General features: G+C 38.0%; 2 protein-coding genes across 10 annotated transcripts in view; one reads left to right on the forward strand and one right to left on the reverse strand.

The window, feature by feature from the left end:
• Positions 1-3,624: 3,624 nt before the first annotated feature.
• TSTD3 (thiosulfate sulfurtransferase like domain containing 3) lies at positions 3,625-8,857 on the reverse strand. The gene is made up of 4 exons (XM_010983897.3): positions 8,610-8,857; positions 5,649-5,822; positions 5,389-5,548; positions 3,625-5,099 (listed from the first exon to the last, which is right to left on the reverse strand). Exons 1-4 carry the CDS (start codon positions 8,683-8,685, stop codon positions 5,027-5,029), a joined length of 483 nt encoding a protein of 160 aa, XP_010982199.1. The 5' UTR covers positions 8,686-8,857; the 3' UTR covers positions 3,625-5,026.
• A 4,436-nt stretch (positions 8,858-13,293) lies between these two features.
• Positions 13,294-18,390, forward strand: part of USP45 (ubiquitin specific peptidase 45) — a 58,047-nt gene continuing 52,950 nt past the window's right edge. For 8 of the 9 annotated variants that reach the window (XR_004138222.2, XM_010983898.3, XM_064486827.1 and 5 more), the window contains exons 1-2: positions 13,294-13,328; positions 17,621-17,730. Coding sequence is in view for 8 of the 9 variants with exons in the window: in XM_010983898.3 (XP_010982200.1) it covers positions 17,631-17,730 (100 nt within the window). In the remaining variant the exon portion in view is untranslated. Of the gene's footprint in view, positions 13,329-13,350; positions 13,943-17,620; positions 17,731-18,390 lie in introns of those variants that run through there. The other variant, XM_064486826.1, reaches the window with a different exon arrangement.

Below are 18,390 nucleotides of genomic sequence, written 5' to 3' on the forward strand. Positions count from 1 at the left end.
ATAGTTTAGCAAGTGGATAATTTCAAATGGTTTATAAACAGATTTACAGAGTTCTACTTCCTTGTGGAGAGTATCAGATAAATTGGAAAGAGATTATAAAGTCAGTACCAATGACAAACATAAGTCTCCTACGCTTATGACATAAACAAAAGCTCTCCTCAGGTCTGAAGGAATTAAGGTTGGGCTTGGGGTGGAAGGGCAGAGTGAATATATATCATCATCATTGATTTAACCCTAATTTTTCCTTTAAGCTTACATATATATTTTTAAAAATTTGATTTTGAAAATATGTATGCCTTGTAGTGGTTTTCAGCTTTTTATTGTATAAAATTTAAAACAACATATACGAGAGTAGACAGAATAGTGTAATGAGCCTCCATGTTCCTATCAAATCCAAAATACCATTTTGTCCATAATTATTTCAGTATGTGATCCTAAAAGATAATGGCTCTTAAAAAAGATAAAGGTCTTACTGTATCTAAAAGAGAATTAGTCAAAATAATTTTGTAATATCAAATACCCAGTGTTCACATTTTCAGTTACTTCATTAATATCATAAAAAGTTGTTAAATCTCATTTCAGTTATCTCATTAATATCATAAAAAATTGTTAAATAATTCTACTCAGGATCTAAAGACCACACATTGCAATTCATTAATAAATCCTTTAAATATTTTTAAATTCATGGATTCCTCCTTTATTTCATTTAAAAAATTCCCCTTTTGGTTTGCTTGTACACTTAAGTTTCCCACCACATGTATTTTGCTGACGTATCCTTGAGGTGCTACTTAACATCTTAATATGTACCTTTCTTCTCTGTATTTCTATAAATAAGTAATTGAATCCAAAGACTTGATGAGGTTCAGGCTCAATTTTTTTTTCCTTTATAGACTACTGTATAAAGTATCTTTAATCAGGAGGCATATAATGGCTGGTTGTCTATTCCTGTGATTTAGCAGCCTTGGTGATGTTTTTAAAGATCAAATATTACCACAGGCTGCACTGTCTAGTGTGACAGTCACTAGCCACATGTGGCTATTGAGCATTCAAAATGTGGCTAGTCTAAATTGAAGTGTGCTGTAAATGTAAAAATACACACTGGATTTCAAACACTTGGTACAAAACAAAAAAATGTAAAATGTCTAATTTGTTTATAATGATTACATGTCTTAAATGATTTTTCAGATACACAGGAGTAAATAAAACCCTATTAAAATTGACTTCACCTCTTTTACTTTTTTAAATGTAAGAAAATTAAAGACCACATAATGGCTCGCATCATAATTCTCTTAGCGTTGCTGTAAGACATAAAGAAAATGTTAGATCTCAGCCCCATTTTCCCTCTCATTCCGCTCCACAGAGCAACTTTCAGACATTTCTCTGCTGTTGTGTTCCTTCCACATTTCCAAGTAACAAGCTTATAATTACAGCATTTATTGAGCACTCAGTATGTGACAAGTATGTTCTAAGCTCTCTACATTATGAAGTCATTTAATTATCAGAACAATCATTTTACAGATGAGGAAACTCAGGAACAGAAAGTTAAATAACTTACCCAATCACAAGTAAATGACAAGAGCTTGGATTAGATTCTTATTAAAACCTGGGCAGTGGGGTTCCAGGGCCCAGGCTTACCACTTTACCATCCTGCCTCTTCTGCTTACTCTCCAGTTTCTTTTTTCTTTCCATTTGATTTTTTTCTTCAATTGTAAGTATTATCTATTAAATTCCTGCTATGGAAGATGAAGATTTCACTTTCTCATACACCTACTCTCCACTTCCAACTCCCATCCCATCCTCCAACTCCCTGTGCCCAACCCATTCTACACTGGGACTTGTGTTCCCATGATCGGCCCAATTTAATTGTATAATTCTTGTGAAACATATTCAGTATATATTAAGTTTACATAGAAAATGTGTTCTCTAGTATTTCTTTTAGAAGTTTTTTGCTTTCTGGAAGTATTAATTGCCTTGCAATTTGCTCAATTTACTTTATATCTTTTATTAATTTATCACCAGAATTATTATTTTCACTTATTCCACAGATCACTCACAGGGAGACATTCCTCCTTGACTCTTTCATCTTTTTGTTTAGGTATCCAAGTTACAGGGAATCCTTTTTTTTTTTCTTTGCTTATTTATGCCTTTGTTTTAATGGCATACATCCTCTAGCTTCTTGAGAAAAGGTGCATTGAAGGTTTCTTTTTCTTTTAAGGAGCACCTTGTTTGTGTATGAGAATGCAATTTGTTATCATTCTAAGGATAATAATTTAGGGTTTTTTGCTTTAAAATTTTTCTTTACTCCCTGCATTTACATTCTTTCCTTGAAGTTCCTTTTTTTCTGTTTGGTTTGATCAGAGTTTTGAAGTGAGAATCATGCTTTGTCTCAGGATACTTCACACTTGAGAGGCAGAGAGAAAGCTAACTGAAGGCTTCTGTCCAAGAGTAGGACTTTTCAGTGGTGAGCTTCACAGTAGTATAAGGGAGCAACAGAACTTTTTTATGACCCATCCCTCCCAACCCCAAAATCATTCTGAAGCTTTTTGCTTTGGGATGGGTCAGTTTTTCTGGAGAGGAAGCGTCTAGCTTTCTATCAGAGGTGGTAGGAGCTGGGCTGTCAGAGTTTTGGAGGTGAGTGAGGTCGGGAGGGTAGGTATATCATTGTTCAGTACTTGGAGTTTCACTTTATCTTCCTGTTTTCTGTAAGGCATCTCGCTGCCATTCCTGAACCCAGGTGTTTAACTGGAAGTTTCACCAGCCTTCTTTATCCATTAATGTTAAGTGAATACAAACAGCAACCCCAAATATCAACTACCAATAAGCAAATACCATTTTGTACTGATTAACACCATAACACTAATAACACAGTATTAAATACTTGATGTGCATTATCTGACTTAATCTTCAGAACAGTACTATCAGGTAGGAACTGTTGCCTACACATGGATACACTTTAACCAGAGTCTACTATTATAATTTATTAAAATTTCTCTCCTTTTTCCTTCTTATCCTTGCTCTTGTTAAAACTTACAGTACTGAGAAGAGATGGTGGCAAAATTACATTTTTCCATTAATAAACTGATGCCCTTTTAGACAAAAATAAGTCTTCCTGGACGGTGGGAGAAGCATTCAATTTTCCAATTTGTCTTCAATATAAATTTCTCACAGATTAGCTGCTGGTCCTTCCTCTGTCCAATATTTCTATGGCATAAACATACTAGACAGCAAAATGGTGCATTATCATAGAATCCGAGAGGCCTCACAGATTATAAGGCAGGTAAGAAATGTACAATGAAAAAGAAGGGAACTTGAGACACTTTGTTCAGAACCTGAGGCTGTGCACTGTTGCCACTTTTTCTAGGACATCCTCCTCCATTAAGAAAATAATGTATAGCACCTATAATATTTAAAAACATAATCTGGCTAGTCTACATTTCTAAAACTTTTGATCTCCTCTTGCATTACCAGATTAAAACTGATACTCTCCCATGATTGAAATAAAATAGCCACCTGTTAATGATGTATTAAATCATATGCTATTTTTTCACATTTTGAGGCATCTGATACCAGACTTTGGTAATGGTTTTACTCTTAAGTCAGTAAAAGTCAGTGCAGTTTCAGATATATAATTTGTTAAATTTTTATTTAAGAATACCAAATAAAATCATTCGTAAATTTGATCTGATATAGAAAACAAATCATTCTAATTAATTTGTTAATCCTTTGCTTTTTCCAAAAGATACAAGTATAATTATATTTGGGTAAATAAGATACATTATAAGTTTTTTCTTTAAAAAAGTACCAGGAATCCAAAGGTATTATAATTGTACAATCTGGTTTACGTGTCTCCAACTAAGGATACCGAGTTCCTATCCCAAACATATAAAAGGTAAAAATAAGTATTCATTTACCCACTAAACATGCTAAATAAAATGTTAACCATACTGTTACAACCTCCTGTGTTCTTGTCGCAAAGGAAACCATTCTGAATTTGGTATTTATTATTCTCATACTTTATACTTATACTATGTGTACATACATACACATGCATATATAGGTATAAACTAAATACATAATATATGGTATTATTGTGCATATACTGTACTGTATATGTTTCCATAGTTTGCCTTTTCTCACAACATTGTAGGAATCATCCATATTAATATGTGTACCTTATTTATTTCATTTGTATTAATTATCTCATCAGTTGTGTCTAATCTGTTAAACCCATCTACCATCTACTGGGTTTTAAATTTCAGTTACTGTGCACTAGTGTACTAACAAGCAAAATGTAGGACTTAACATTCCAAAGGAATATACTCATGCTAGTGGGAATCATTTATATTTAAACATTTTTCTATTTTCATTATTCTATTTTTATTTTCATTATTTTAATTGAGATATAATTACAGATAATGTATATTTTTTAAGTGTTCACGTCAATGAGTCTTGATAAATGTATATGCCTATGTACCAATACCTCAATCAAGATACAGAGCACTTCCATCACCCTAGAAATTTTCTTCCTTGCCTTTTCCAGTTAATCTCCTTCCCTCCACAGAAGCAACCACTGTTCTGAGTACTATGCCCATGGATCATATTCATTTTTTAAATTGCAAATTATATCACTGCCATGCTGGTCACCTCTTTGATGAAGAGTACAGTACAGAAGCTAATCTAACACAAATAGTCACATGTTATGTTTAGGTAGCAAAAGAATTCAAGTCTTTTGGAATACTATTGAACTATACTAAGCTATTTAAAAATTAATTCCTAGAGTCCCAACCCTTATATTTCCACGGTAAACTACATGCATTACCTCAATCCTCAATAGCCTTTGGAAGAGGGCAGGGGGAAGTGGGATTCTCAATTTACAGATGAGAAAAAGATTCAACAAATTAACTGACTTATACAAAATCCCCTTCCCATTAATCAGTGGTGCCACGGCTACTTTCTTATTCTTTTGTTTCTTCCACTATCCTGGGCTGCATGTACACAAGGAAAGGGCCAGCTTGTATTCCAAAATTCAATGTCCTTGTTTCTTCTCTGAAAATTCATAGGTTGCCCACTCCTTCCATCCTCCAGCATAATTTTGAGCACTAAAAACGTACATCAAATAATTAGTGCTATAAACATTTTCTCCTGCTTTATAGCACAAGGTTGACAGGAACTTTAGAGATTTAGAGAGGCAGTGGCTTTTCACCATACTCCTTAGACTTTAGGACTGTTTAAAAGATTGTAGGATGGTAAGTAGAGACTCCTCGTCTCGTTATTCTGCCGCTACCAACACAGTAATTATAAGAAATTCTTCAGTAGACCGATACAAATATACCTGTGAAACAGTGCAATACACATTCTTAAGCCCATTTTTATACTTCATCTACACACCTGTTAAAGCCCAGAGATAATGCTGTGTCCAGAGCCTTCTTGCTTCTCACTCCGGCTAAACAAGAAAACACTAGACTGTCAGATTTGGATGGCTTTACTTCATTGTACTTCTCTTTGAAGTCTTTCGGGTTCATCTGTAGAGCTTCACCTACCTCATCCACTGCAAGAAACATGTTAAGAATTTCAATTAAATGTTAGATACAGTACATTACTGGATATGTATTTTTCTGATGAATCAGGTTAAGGCACATGTCACTTACGTGGTATATTGACAGACCCGGGGATTTTTCCATACTCAAGAATTTCCCATGTCTCTCTAACATCAATTAACATAATTTTTTTTGAATTCAAGAGTTTTTTAAGTTCCATATAAGTGACATCTTTACAAATAGCAGTACAAAAATTGTGGCAGCTTCCTTTTATTGACTTTAAACCTGGAAAGAATAAAATAACTTAGTTACCTTAAAAATGACTTTTAAAAAGAGTCGGTCACAGGAATCTTCCCTTTTGTTCCAGTTAGCTAACCAGATTAATCCTTTGACTTTACTGAACTGTGTGATCGATATATGTATTTTGTACATGGCCTGACTGAACAGTAAGGTACAGCTCTGTCCTCCTGCCCTGCACACTTATGGCTGGTCTTGTGCAGAGTCCATATTGTGCTCTCTCCAAGCCCTTTAATTGGGAGCAGTTTGAAAATACACATGCAGCATTTGGTAACTGAATCTTGCAAATGATTTGTAAATCTTACCCTAATCCAAGTTTTTCCTGTGTAGTAGAGTCACATCAAATTGACACTTAACTTTCTCTAATTCAGCAAAGGTGGGCGGGCTGGGGGGAAGGGAGAACAGGAGGAGCAATTGGTAAGTCTGGATTTCCTGCCTTCCCATTCAGTAAGCAAAAGCCTGAAGCAAGCATGGTCCCTTGAGAGTCTCAGCTCCCCCAAGCCTCTCACAGTATGAGCCTGTACTCCACACTAATTATTTAAAGCTATTTTGTGTGTGTGTGTGTGTGTGTGTGTGTGTGTGTGTGTGTGTGTGTGTGTGTGTACACAACATGGCCTCTACTTGTAAATGAACCACTTCATCGGTGCTCAACCAAAGAAACAAAAGAAAAACTGGCTGTTTGGGATTCCTGAGAGATGATGTGTGGTTTCCTTGAGGGATTTTCAAAGGTAATACAGACTATGCCTAATTTTCACCTTTTGAGCTTAACTTTGAATGAACTCCAATTTTGCTGTTTCCACACTGGTAAATCCAACCTCACCATGTTACTCCCTTCAGCCTACATTACAGGTGACAGTCCAAGATTCCTATATGTTCTATAATGTCCTTCAACCCACCTTACCAACGTAATTTACCAAACTTCCTCCATTCTTCTCTGCCCCAGTTATCCTACCCTCCAGCTACACCAAAAGTACACATGTGCTCTAACCTCATTTTTATAGTGGAAAGAACAGGGATTTTAGAGTCAGATAAACCGAGGTTCAAATCCTGGCTTGCCCATTTAGCTCTGTGACCCTCAGCAGATGACTTAAACTATCTGGGAGTTTGTTTCTTACTTGCAAAATGGGAATAATATTATTTAGCTTTTTGAATTGCTGTGAAGTTTAAATAATCTATACAGTGAACAATGAATATCTTCACCTTTCCTTAAGCACACTGTTCCTTCTGAAGGGAATACCTTTCTCTCTCATTTCTACCTGCACACTCTTTAAGTCTCCTTTAAGACCCTGTTAAATGTCACTTGTCACCTCCCCTTTGACCCAACAATTCCACTTGTAGGAAAAATACTTGAACATTTACACAAAGAAGCATACAATGATAATTACTGAAGAACTTTTATAAAAGCAAAAACAAAAATGGAAACCAAAATATCCATTAATAAGGGAGTAGTTAAATAAACTATGATCCATACTATGGGATATATCCAGTGGTTGAGAGCTATGTGTGCTGCTATGGAAAGCTTCTGAACACTAAAGTGAGAAAAAAGTTCCAGAAAAGTAAGCACATATATAATCTTATTATATATAGATATCTATAGTGTATACTATATATAGTACATATAGATCTACATAGTGTATATGTAGTTCTATCTATATATGTAGTGACTTATATACATGTAAAAATATATACGTGGTATTTTCATGTGTGCATTTATTTACATCCACTCATGGAAAAGTGTTTAGAAGGATGTGTACCAAACCATATCTGAGGAGACTCATGCTGCGCTGTGTTGTTTGTTTTAATATAATGAGAATAAAATCATGTATTAGAAGTAGAATTTTTTAAATGAAACAGGCACCTTTTCTCTAACAACTTCTCCAACTCGGGTGGAGCCGGGAGTTCTCTCCATTGCAGTCTCACTCGACTAGGCTGTGTGTGGTGATTGTTTATCTGTGTCTGTCTGCCCCCCAATATGGTGAAGTGAGCTGTATCCCCAGCAGGACGCCTGGCTGATTAGGTGCTCAATAAATGTTGATTAAAGGTAAAACCAAACAACAAAGAATCTGCTTGAACAGAGCGTCTTCAACTACAGAAGATGTACCAGGAGTTATAATGGAGTAACTGGGGGGAGGGAGGAGAAAGTGTTGCGCTGGGGCCCCTGTAGCTTTATCCACAAAACTTGTTAAAGGAGAGGCAGCATGTAAAGCAAAGAGAAAGGACTGGAGGCTGCTCTGAGTTCTAGACACACACCCGCTACCCTCCATTAACGACCTTCGCTTCTCTGGCTTCTGCTTCGCCAGCTGTAAAACAAGGAGTGGTACCGTTACAGCCCCACCGTGTGATAAGTGTAGATTTCATGAACCTATGAGCGCCGCTCTCTAGTGGGTCACAGGTGTCACTCCCAACGCTGCGCTCGTCATCGCGTCTCTCCCAGGCAGGAACTGGCCTGGCCATCAGGCTCAATTCTCTGAGTCGCGAACTGACCTTCATCGCTCAGTCAAGCACCAGTACCTTTATACATGCCTTTCCATGCGAGCTCCCTGGAGCAGTGTGTACCCCTCTCCCTGAGTCCGCCAAGAGCAACCCCAGGCCCCAATAGCCCGGGATCTGAAGGAACAAGAAGCGTAAGTGGATGTTACCTTCCTTGGGGCCGGGTGTAATGGGTCTGATTTGTAACAGGAAGTCTTGAAGAAGCGACTGCCCCAACTAATGCCATCCCTTCCCAGGGGTCCAGGGTTAGGCGTTCTCCCTTTCCCCGAGGACCACCGAACTCACCCCAGAGCGCAGCCTCCGCTGAGCCGAGGATCACCCGGCGCGCACTTGGGAGCAGCAGGAACCGCGGGAGAACCATCGCCGGCTTGCGCTGCGGGGCTACTGACCACTTCCTGCTCCGGCTCCTCCTCCTCCTCCCGCCGCTGGGCGAGCCGCGCCGGCCTCTCGAGCGCCCTCCAGCCAGGCGCCGGCCGAACCGGGTAGTGCCACCAGGAGTAATTGCGGACGGAAGCGTGCCCTGCTTTAAAACTTGAAGTCGTTTGGAAAGAAACTAAGGTCTGGGATTGCTTTTTTTTTTTTTTTTTTTTTTTTTTTTCAGAGGAGGGACATAGTTTACAAGTGGAAAGAAAATATAACAAAGATAATAGTTAAAGAAAAAGGTAAAGTTCTCCAATTCATTTCACAACAAGCTTCTCATGTATTGGATTAAAAGCAAACTCCATGGACACTATTCTAAAGACTTATTCCTGATTCCCACAGCTGGTTCACTGATGTCAGCTTTAAGATAATCTCAAGCTATTGTCTTTTCCCCACAACATGAAACTTTGTCAGGGTTAAGTCCAACTATTTTATAAAATGTGTTAGTTACCAATTGATACTACAAGTTACCACAAATATGTTGGCTTCAAACAACACAAATTTATCATGCACAGTTTTGTAAGTCAGAAGTCACTTGGCTAAAATTAAGGTGTCGGCACCCATGTGTTCCTTCTGAAGGCTATAGGTGAAAATTTCTTCTCTTAACCTTTTCCACCCACTAGAGGCTGCCTGCATGCCTTGGCTATTGGGGTCCCTTTCCCCATCTTCAAAGCCAGTTTAGCATCTTCAAATCTCTAACTCTGATTTCTGCTTCTGTTGTCAGGTCCCCTCTTTTGCTCTAACCCTCTTGCCTCCCATTCATTAGGACCCTTGTGATCACACAAGGACCACTGGGATAATCTTAATTTAATCCTAAATGCAAAATCCTTTTGCCATGTAAGGTAACACATTCACAGGTTCTGGGAATTAGAACATCTTGGTTTGTGTGTGTTGTGGGGGAAGCATATTCAGCCTATCACATACAATTTCTTATTACCTTATAGTTTCCTATTATCATATTCTTTCTTATTGTTTTTAATTTATTCTCAACTTGGTTCATTACTTTATTTTTCTAACTTATTCTCAATTTGGTTTCCAAGTATAATTAAAGCCTTATTTAACTGCAAATTGATTCACAGTGAAACATATTTTCAATTGGTTTCTAAATGGCATTATTAAAGTATGTGTCCAAGGAATAATTTCTTTAAGCACGCACTTTTAAATTATTCAGTTTTTAATAATTTAATAATTAATAAAACCGCTTCAGATTTCTGTACCAATGACATCACTTACAATTATGTTTTTCCAAATCATTTGGATTTTAACCATAGTCTCTGTGTAATCCATTTTGTGAACTGACTTTGAACTAAAATGTCATTCTATATTGTACATGTATACTCTGTGGCATCCCCATCATAAACCACAGGTAATAAAGACACAAATATGGAAACAATGTACTTGGTCTCAATGAATCACATTTAATCCAATGTACACTTTTGCAAGAGCACATATTACTAAACAATTCTTTTTCTAGTGTTCATGACTAATTACTTGAGAAATATTTTTCTGTATGATTTCTTTTTTTCTGAAAAGATGAATATGTCCTCCTGTACTTAGCACAGTGCCAAACTGGGTTTATTTAAGAGGTCTTAGAGCAAAAAAATCTTGTCAAACAAGAGTATTGACAATTGCTCCTTGGACACTTTTTCTCCTTGGACAAGTGTCCAAGTTCTTCCTTCAGAGAAGGTGTGACAGAGGGAAATAAGGCTTAAAGTGGGATGAAAAGGAGAGAAATAATTTAACTCTTCTGGGAAAGGTCTACTAGTGCTGAGCTAATGTGCATCATTAATTCTGAAGCAACTCTTTTTATTTTTTGCCATATTGCAAGTGAGAGACAACTGGAAAGGAGGGGATTTTTAAGAGCCTTGGGATTTTTTCTCTTTCTTTCTAAATCCACATCAAGCCCCCAGATTTTAGATAAATCAGATGAAAAATTAGGAAATGTACTGCCTTTCATGCAATATTTTTTTCAAGAGTTTCTATCAAAATGAACATCTGTTGACTCAGCATTTTCACTGCTACCAGTTTATCTACCAAAAATATCTGTGCAAGTAGGCAAAGAGACAAAGGCACCCTAACAGGGGACTGATTGGGGGAAAAAAATGATACATCCAGTCCTAAGTAATCAGTCAAAAGAATGAGGCTAATGTGGAGAAATGTCCAAGATATATAATCAAGTGAGAAAAAAATCAAGTTATAGAATAGAATGTAGACTGTAATCTAACCTGTGTTCTCTTTTAATAAGTGGTAATCATATGAAAATGTGGTACCAATGTACACCATATGTGCAAAGACAATTCCTGAAACTGTACATATGAAACAGCAAATATAGAAGAGGAAATGTTACCTCTGAGGAAAGGAAATGAGAGTGTGGGAAAGAAGAAAAGATGAGGAACTTTATACTAAACTGTCATGTATTACTTTTATAGGAAAGAATGTATCTTTAAAAACACAGAATAAAAACTTAAAAGATATATGTATAGACCATAGCTTAGCAAAGTATTCCATACGTTTCCAGACAGAACGATGATGGTAAAATTAAGATATTTAACATTATTTGAAATGTATACACAGCTGATCTTAAGCATATTTATATTTTTATTTGATTTTTTTCATAATGTTTTGCAATAGCACTAAAAATATACTTAAAGGTACCATTTAAAAATAATTTCCTTCCTTTGAAGAATACATCAAATAGTAAATTTTACTTTCAATTAAGTGAAAAGATAAATAATTTGAAGAACGTCAGAAACAAAAACTTAGTATTTGACAAGTTTTCTCTAACTCATGCCACGTTTTGAAATGGAGATTGCAATCTCTGGAGATTTTGATCACATTAAAGGTACATCTGCTAGAAATAGGATAGCTTTGGAATTTTGTAATTTTCATGAAAAATTGCATGGTATTGTATGGTGATTTCCATAATTCCTAAATTTCTTTTTATTAGAAAGAGAACTTAAAATTCCATATTCTAACAGTCCCCTCCCTTTTTTTCTTGTAAATTGGATTCCAATTTATGAAACATTTTCAAAATCCCTTTTACTGCAATGCAATTTAGTATTCAAATTATTTAGATTTGCTCAAGTTTGCATGTCTTTTTCCTCTCCATATTCTGTTTGAAAGCTGACGTTAAATGATTTATGAAGTAGATAATTTTGAGTTCAAAATTACAGCAAGACCTGATCTATTATTATTTGGGGACTATTTTCTTTTCCGTAGAGAAAAATTTCCCCTACCCCGAAACACGATTATGTGTCCCGATACTTAGCTGTGACCCACATATTTTCACTCAGTTATAGCTGTTGAATTAATGGTTTCTGTAAGCACAGTGCAGACAACTGTAACCTCCTTTGCCAAGTTCTCTACATGGAAATAGTTTTAACTATTTCATAAGAAATGAACTAGAGTTTTTAAGGGAAAATCAGAGTTTGGGAGATTTATTCCTAATAACTTTTGACCTGTAATCCAAGACTCTATCCATAGGGCCACACCTCTCCCCTGGATGAAGAACTGCCAAAGATTACAAGACTTACAGTTTATTCATAAATAATGTTGATGTTTGCAATATTAATAATTGAGCAGGACCCTGTGGGGCCTTCCAGGGTCAGACCCCTTCCCATATCCTCTGCTGTAGCTCCTCTCTGAAGTACCCAGATAATAAAATTCACATATATTTCCTGAGTTTTTCAGATGCTTAAAACCACCATCAAAGGGAAGAAATTTACTTGATGATGGAGAGTGCATGGCCCTCAGACCTTCTGGCACCTAGGAGTTGATAATATTGACTATCCTGTTACCTCAACATCAACCAATCAGAGAATTGTGCACCAGCTAATCAAATACCCTGGGACCCCCTCCCTTACCTGGCCTTTAAACTTTCAGGGAGTTCAGGGTTTTCTTGGGAATGAGCCATTCGGTCCTCCTTGCTCAGCCCTGCAATAAACCTGCTCAAACTCATGTTTCAGTTTGTTTGGCTTCATGGTACCATGATGGAATCTGCCGTCATGGTAACAATATTCAAACAAAATATTTTCCTACCAACTACTTTTACAAAACACATGCAAAATACAAACCATTTTAGCAGTATCAAGCTTCCAAGAGGTATAGCTTAAGAAATATCCTGTCTAATAAAGTGAGAGTGACAAGTAAGACAATAATAATGGAAAAAAAAAAAAAAAGGCAAGATAATATTCGATGTCAGATGTGACTATACTGCTCAAAAGAGCGTGAGGCAGGGAAGTCTGCGGCTACCTCGGCAGATGCCCAGCAACAAGCGGGACTAAATCCCGACTCGCGGAAGACCCGAGCAGCGAAACAGGCCACTCTCCGGATCCAATCAGGCGTCTACTTACACTATTCTAAGATTAGCCGCAGCCTACCAGGCCCTACCCGTGTAGAGAACGCAGGCGCGACACACGCCGGTCCAGCCCTGTGCCCAACTCAGGGAACGCGGCCACGCGCCGAGCGCCCCGAAGTCGCCGGGACGTGGGGGCGGGCACACACGGCCCCGCCCCTGCCGGCGAGCAGGGCGGCCGCGCAGGCGCAGTCGCTTCTGGTCGTAGCGCGGCCGCTCGTCCGGAAAGGGTGAGTCTGGGTTGCGGTGCTGTGTTCGCCGCATTTCTCCCTCTTCCTTTACGTGACCTCAGCCCCTTGCGGTATGACGGACCTGGGACAAGGCCTCTACATATATATTTCCCAATCTTTGCCTTCGCCTTCCCAATCCTTGGAGGCACCAGGCGGCTACCGAGGGCCGCGTGAGCGCGGCGGGGCCGGCCCGGTGTCCGGGCGGCGGCGGGAGGAGCCAGGGGAGGCGGGGCGGGAGAGGGGCCGCCTCACCTTGACCGAGGGGCGCGGCGGCCCGGCACCCTTCCGGCCTGCCTCCCGTGCCTCTCTCTTCGCAGCGCGTTTTCCCTCCAACAACTTGGAATGTTTTTGTTAGTGACGGGGAAGCGTGTCTTGCCTGGGTTTCCGGCACAATTGTAGTATTACGAGTCCTGGAGGTGGATTGCCTAGGTTCAGATCTTCATCCACCACTTACTGGTTCCGGGACCTCTCCAAGTCACTTAACCCCTGTGTGTCAGCTGTAAAATGGAAGAAATAATAGTAACCTGTTTCATAAAGTGGTACGTGGTTGTGAGGATGAAGTGGGTTAGTATCTCTCAAGTGCAGAGAACCGAGTGTGATGGACATAAAAGTATGTAAGTGCTGGTCATTTTTTTTTAAGCCTTGTATCTAAAAGGAGAGTTATGTCCCTTTCTTACTACCCATCCCTTCTCCTCCGAAAATAATTGCCCAAAAGTACGAAAAAAAGGTTTTTTTCCTTTTTTGAGAATATGGACTTTTGCTTGCATAACCTGTTTTTAAAAAACATTTCTAAACAGTCTAGTTGCACATTCTACGTCAGAGAAAAGACAGATGTTAGGGTAATGCAGAAGTTGAAAACTGAAAAGTTTTGTTCGGGAAACCCCGTGAGAAAAATAGCCAGAACTTATTTGTGCTGAGAAGAGTTAACATAGTAGACCTGAGACAGCTCTCCTTAGAAAGGCCTGCTTGCAAGGTTAGCCCATGCTTGGCCTCTGCGAACAGTATGATTTATGCAGTTTACCAGCCAGCCCGCATAAAAATCCTGCACCTGTGAGTCTGTAATAGGCATCCCTGGGCAAAAGCATTGTATAGACATTGCTGGATTTTACTTACTACCTGCAGAGTGTGCTATGTTTGACATCTCCTGGGAGGGAGAGAACCTTAGGGAACCTGCAGAAGGGTTTCTCTAGACTTCACTTTTGTCTTTTCTGTTATGATCAGGCTGTATGCCCTGTACTACATTGCTGTAATAAATACTGGCCATGAATACAACTATATACTGGGCCTTGTGAGTTTGTCTAGTGAATCTCCAAATGTGAGGGTGGTCTTGGAACTCCCCAGACACAATATTGATGATAGGAAGTATTTGAAACACTAATAATTGGACTTTAATTTCTATCTCTTTTTGCCTGAAAGGGGAATTGAAAAAGAAAGCTATACAGATAAGTGATTGCTAAATAGTTATTTACTGCCCAAAATGAGTCTGTATGTTTAGACATACTACGTGTCAGAAAAATCACTGGAAATTGACCCTACACTGCCAAGTTAAGCTTGAGTCTGTTTTTGAAAAAAGCATAGGTCTTTTACAGATTCAAATACCAAATTCTTTTAGTTATTCTGCCAGCATTCGTTATGTGTTATTGCTCATCTTTATGAAGAGTACCTGTGTAAGGAGGGTAAAAATATGACCAATTTCTCATGGGCCATTTTTCTTGGATTCTGTTGTGTCTATCTCTTTTCAGGACATCAAATTTAAATAGTTGGAAGTAAGTTTCTAAGTTTTGGGGTGGAAAGATCAGATTTGCCATCTGATTATGTCTCTTTTTTCTCAGTAAAGTAGAAGAATAAATTATATTCGAGGAGTAGGGAAATGAAGGAGTTGGGGGTTTGGGAGAGTGAAAAAGATTTCAAATGGCTGTGTGAGGAGTATGTAAGTAAGTTAGTCAGAAAGTGTAGTAGGTAAGGGGATGTCTTGATCCATTTGAGATTGCGATGATAAGTTTAGTAGACCCAGTCTCCTTTCTTAAAAGACTTTCTCCAGCCTTTTTGGATGCAGACATGGGGAAAGCAGTTAATTGGGTTCCTCTAGGATTGAGGTCCTATTCAAGGGGTGATGTGGTAGTCATTAAACCTGGGCACACATATTCTATTCTTTCTGAGTACATGATAAGGTCGTACTCTCTGAACACGCACCCCCATGCCCACCCCATCCCCCTTTCTACTTGAAGTTAAATGTGGCCATATGACTTACTTTGGCCAGGTAAAGTATAAGCAGACGTGTGTCATTTGCAAGTGAAGCTTTAAGAACCAGCAGTGGATTTGCCACTTCCCTTCCCCTCTTCCCTGCTATCGTGATCATGGAAGCACTTGTTGAGATGCAGCCCCCGGTCAGCCTGGGCACTAGGAGTGGCTGATCAAACAAGCTAGAAGAACTCGAAGTTGTGATCAGAGAACAGAATTCTTGAATTAGTGATTTTGCAAGGGGGAACTGTAGGGGTAAGTGGGTGAGACAGTCAGGAGGGACGAGGCAGTCAGAAATGAAGTGGGCAGGGGACTCGGAGGCCTTGTGCGCCTCTCTAACCCTGAAGGCCTTCATTTATTGCAGCTTAGTTGAGTAGAGATGACCCTTAGACTTAAATGACTCTTAAGATGCTAAACTCAAAAACGTCCTTATGTGGAACATGGTATGACTGAATCAGGATTCAGAATTGTTAATGAATTTAAAAATTCTTCAATCTTGATCAAAAAGCAAATAAATAACCACAAAAATTACAGTGAAGCTTAGCCGTGAAGAGCGTGATATCAGGTAGGATTTAGGATGTAGTGGTGTAAAAAGATGTGTAATTTGTATCTAAAATCTTTAGAATTAACTCTGAATTTTTAAGAAATATAAGAGATTTCTTAAAAATATATTTAGAGGTAAATAACACCATGAATTGAGAGAGAAATTCGGTGTAGCTCTGCTACTGAGAGTGTGGTCTGTGGACCCCAGCAGTGGCTTCCTGTTGGGAACTTGTTATACAGGCAGACTCTCAGGTCCTGTGCTAGACTTGAATCAAAATCCACATTTTAACAAGATCTCCAAGTTGACTCCTGTGCACTGTCCTGACCTCTCGAAAAAAGCCAGTGTCTTAGGAAAGTAAAGACACTGTTAACTCTCCATTTGTTATGGGAAGAACAGTTGTAGATTAAAAGATACTTAAGAGACATGACCAATACAAAGTGTAAACCTTGACTGAATCCTTATTCAAAAAACCAGTATGTTGTGCTGAACACTGGAATTTGACACAACATTGTAAAATGATTATAAATCAATAAAAAATGTTAAAAAAAAAAAAACCCCACCAGTATAGAAGACACTTTGGGTCAGCTGAAGAAATTGGAATATGATAGGATATGAGATGATATTAGGAAATTACCGTTATTTTTCTTAGAAGTGATAATGATGTGATTATATAGGAGAATGTCCTTAAGGGATACATGTTCTCTGCAACTTACTTTTAAAAACAGTTAAGGAAACAAAAACAAACAAACAAACAAAAACTCATATACATGTGTATATATATATGTCTATATACACATTGATATTTGTGTGATAAAATGTTCTAGATGTGGACCCTAGATAGTATGTGGGTGTTCATTATTCTGTTCTTTTCACTTTTGTGGAAGTTTAAAAATGTTCGTAATAAAAAAGTGGGGGAAAAACACAAAAAATGCAATAGCTTAAAAAGATAGAAATGTATTTGTCTCTCAGTAGTCCAGTGCTGGGTCCTGCAGTGCAGATAGGGTGGCTCTACTGTGCTTGGCACTTGGCTTCCATCCCTGGTCCTTCGCAGCATCTCTTAGCCGGTGAAATGGGAGAAAGGGCAAAGGGAGCATGTGAACCAGAAGTGGCATAAACTTTCATTTTTTTCATGCACCTGATATCATATGTCTAAGGGAATGGTTGGTACAAGTCATATGTCATGTGCCATTTGTATATTGGTTTAATAAAGACTTCTTTAGTTTTCACTGATGTTCCCCTCGTCCTGTGTTAATTTACTAGACCAGTTAAAATTGAAGCCTCTTCAGAATGAATATATGTATATTCATGTATGACTGAAAATTTGTGCTCTATACCAGAAATTGACACAGCATTGTAAACTGACTATAACTCAATAAAAAAAAAATTGAAGCCTCTTCAATTTTTATTTATTTATTTATTTTTGCCTCTTCAATTTTAATACACATTAAGTAAAATACATAAAATTTTACTTTTGAGGATTAATGTGTGATTTCCCCCTCCTTTTCAGTCTATAACAGATGCGGGTGAAGGAGCCATCCGGAGCTTTACCTGAGAAAGCCAAAAGAAGTAAAAGGCCTCCTGTACCTCATGATGAAGACTCTTCAGATGACATTGCTGGTAAATTGTGATGTCTGGCATCCTGAATAGTGTTGCAGAAAAGAAATAGTAATACCTGTTTTAAATTAGTAAACCCTTTGCTCTTTATTTTTACCATTTTTCTGCGTGAACTTTAAAATCAGCTTGTCTAGTTCCAAAAAATCCTGTTGGCATTTTCATTGAGATTTTGTTTATTTTACAAAGCAACTTCGAATTGGCGTCTTTTCTTATTATTTGTTTCTCATGGCTGTTAAAAGCAAGCCCTCAAGCCAGCGAGGTTGGTAGATGACGCTGGGGAGCTGCTGGCTTCCTGGCTTGCTTTTCTCTTTAGCCTCATGCCTTGGGTTTTGGCTTCTGCGGATTTTCCTTACTTACCAGTTCAGTACTCCATTTAGAAAAATGTTTTTAATATATTATTTTCAGTTTTAAGTGTTTTTAACTTGGATAGTGTTTCAGGATAGTTAGATTGCTGTATTGAAGGAAGTCTGAATTATATCATTAAATATTTGATCTATTCTGTCAATACGGTTTTCTTCAGGGATTCTGAGTATTCTCATGCTAACTCTCTTTTGCCATCTTCCATAGTTATCATTTTTCCTCAAATCCTCTAAAACTATTTCCTTTTCCTTTTGCTTGCTATTTTTATTTTTATTTTTTACTGTTTTCAATAGTGTCTCTTTC

Source organism: Camelus dromedarius, chromosome 6 (genome assembly GCF_036321535.1).
Source record: "Camelus dromedarius isolate mCamDro1 chromosome 6, mCamDro1.pat, whole genome shotgun sequence".
Lineage (NCBI taxonomy): Eukaryota > Metazoa > Chordata > Mammalia > Artiodactyla > Camelidae > Camelus > Camelus dromedarius.

Bases quoted from the DNA above. Each gene is read 5' to 3' on its own strand.
- TSTD3 (XM_010983897.3), bottom strand. From the start codon at position 8,685: ATGGTTCTCCCGCGGTTCCTGCTGCTCCCAAGTGCGCGCCGGGTGATC. The intron at 5,823-8,609 runs GTGAGTTCGGTG...TATTCTTTCCAG, and splicing joins AGCGGAGGCTGCGCTCTGGG to GTTTAAAGTCAATAAAAGGA. The intron at 5,100-5,388 runs GTGTGTAGATGA...GTACGTTTTTAG, and splicing joins TTATCTCTGGGCTTTAACAG to TGCTCAAAATTATGCTGGAG.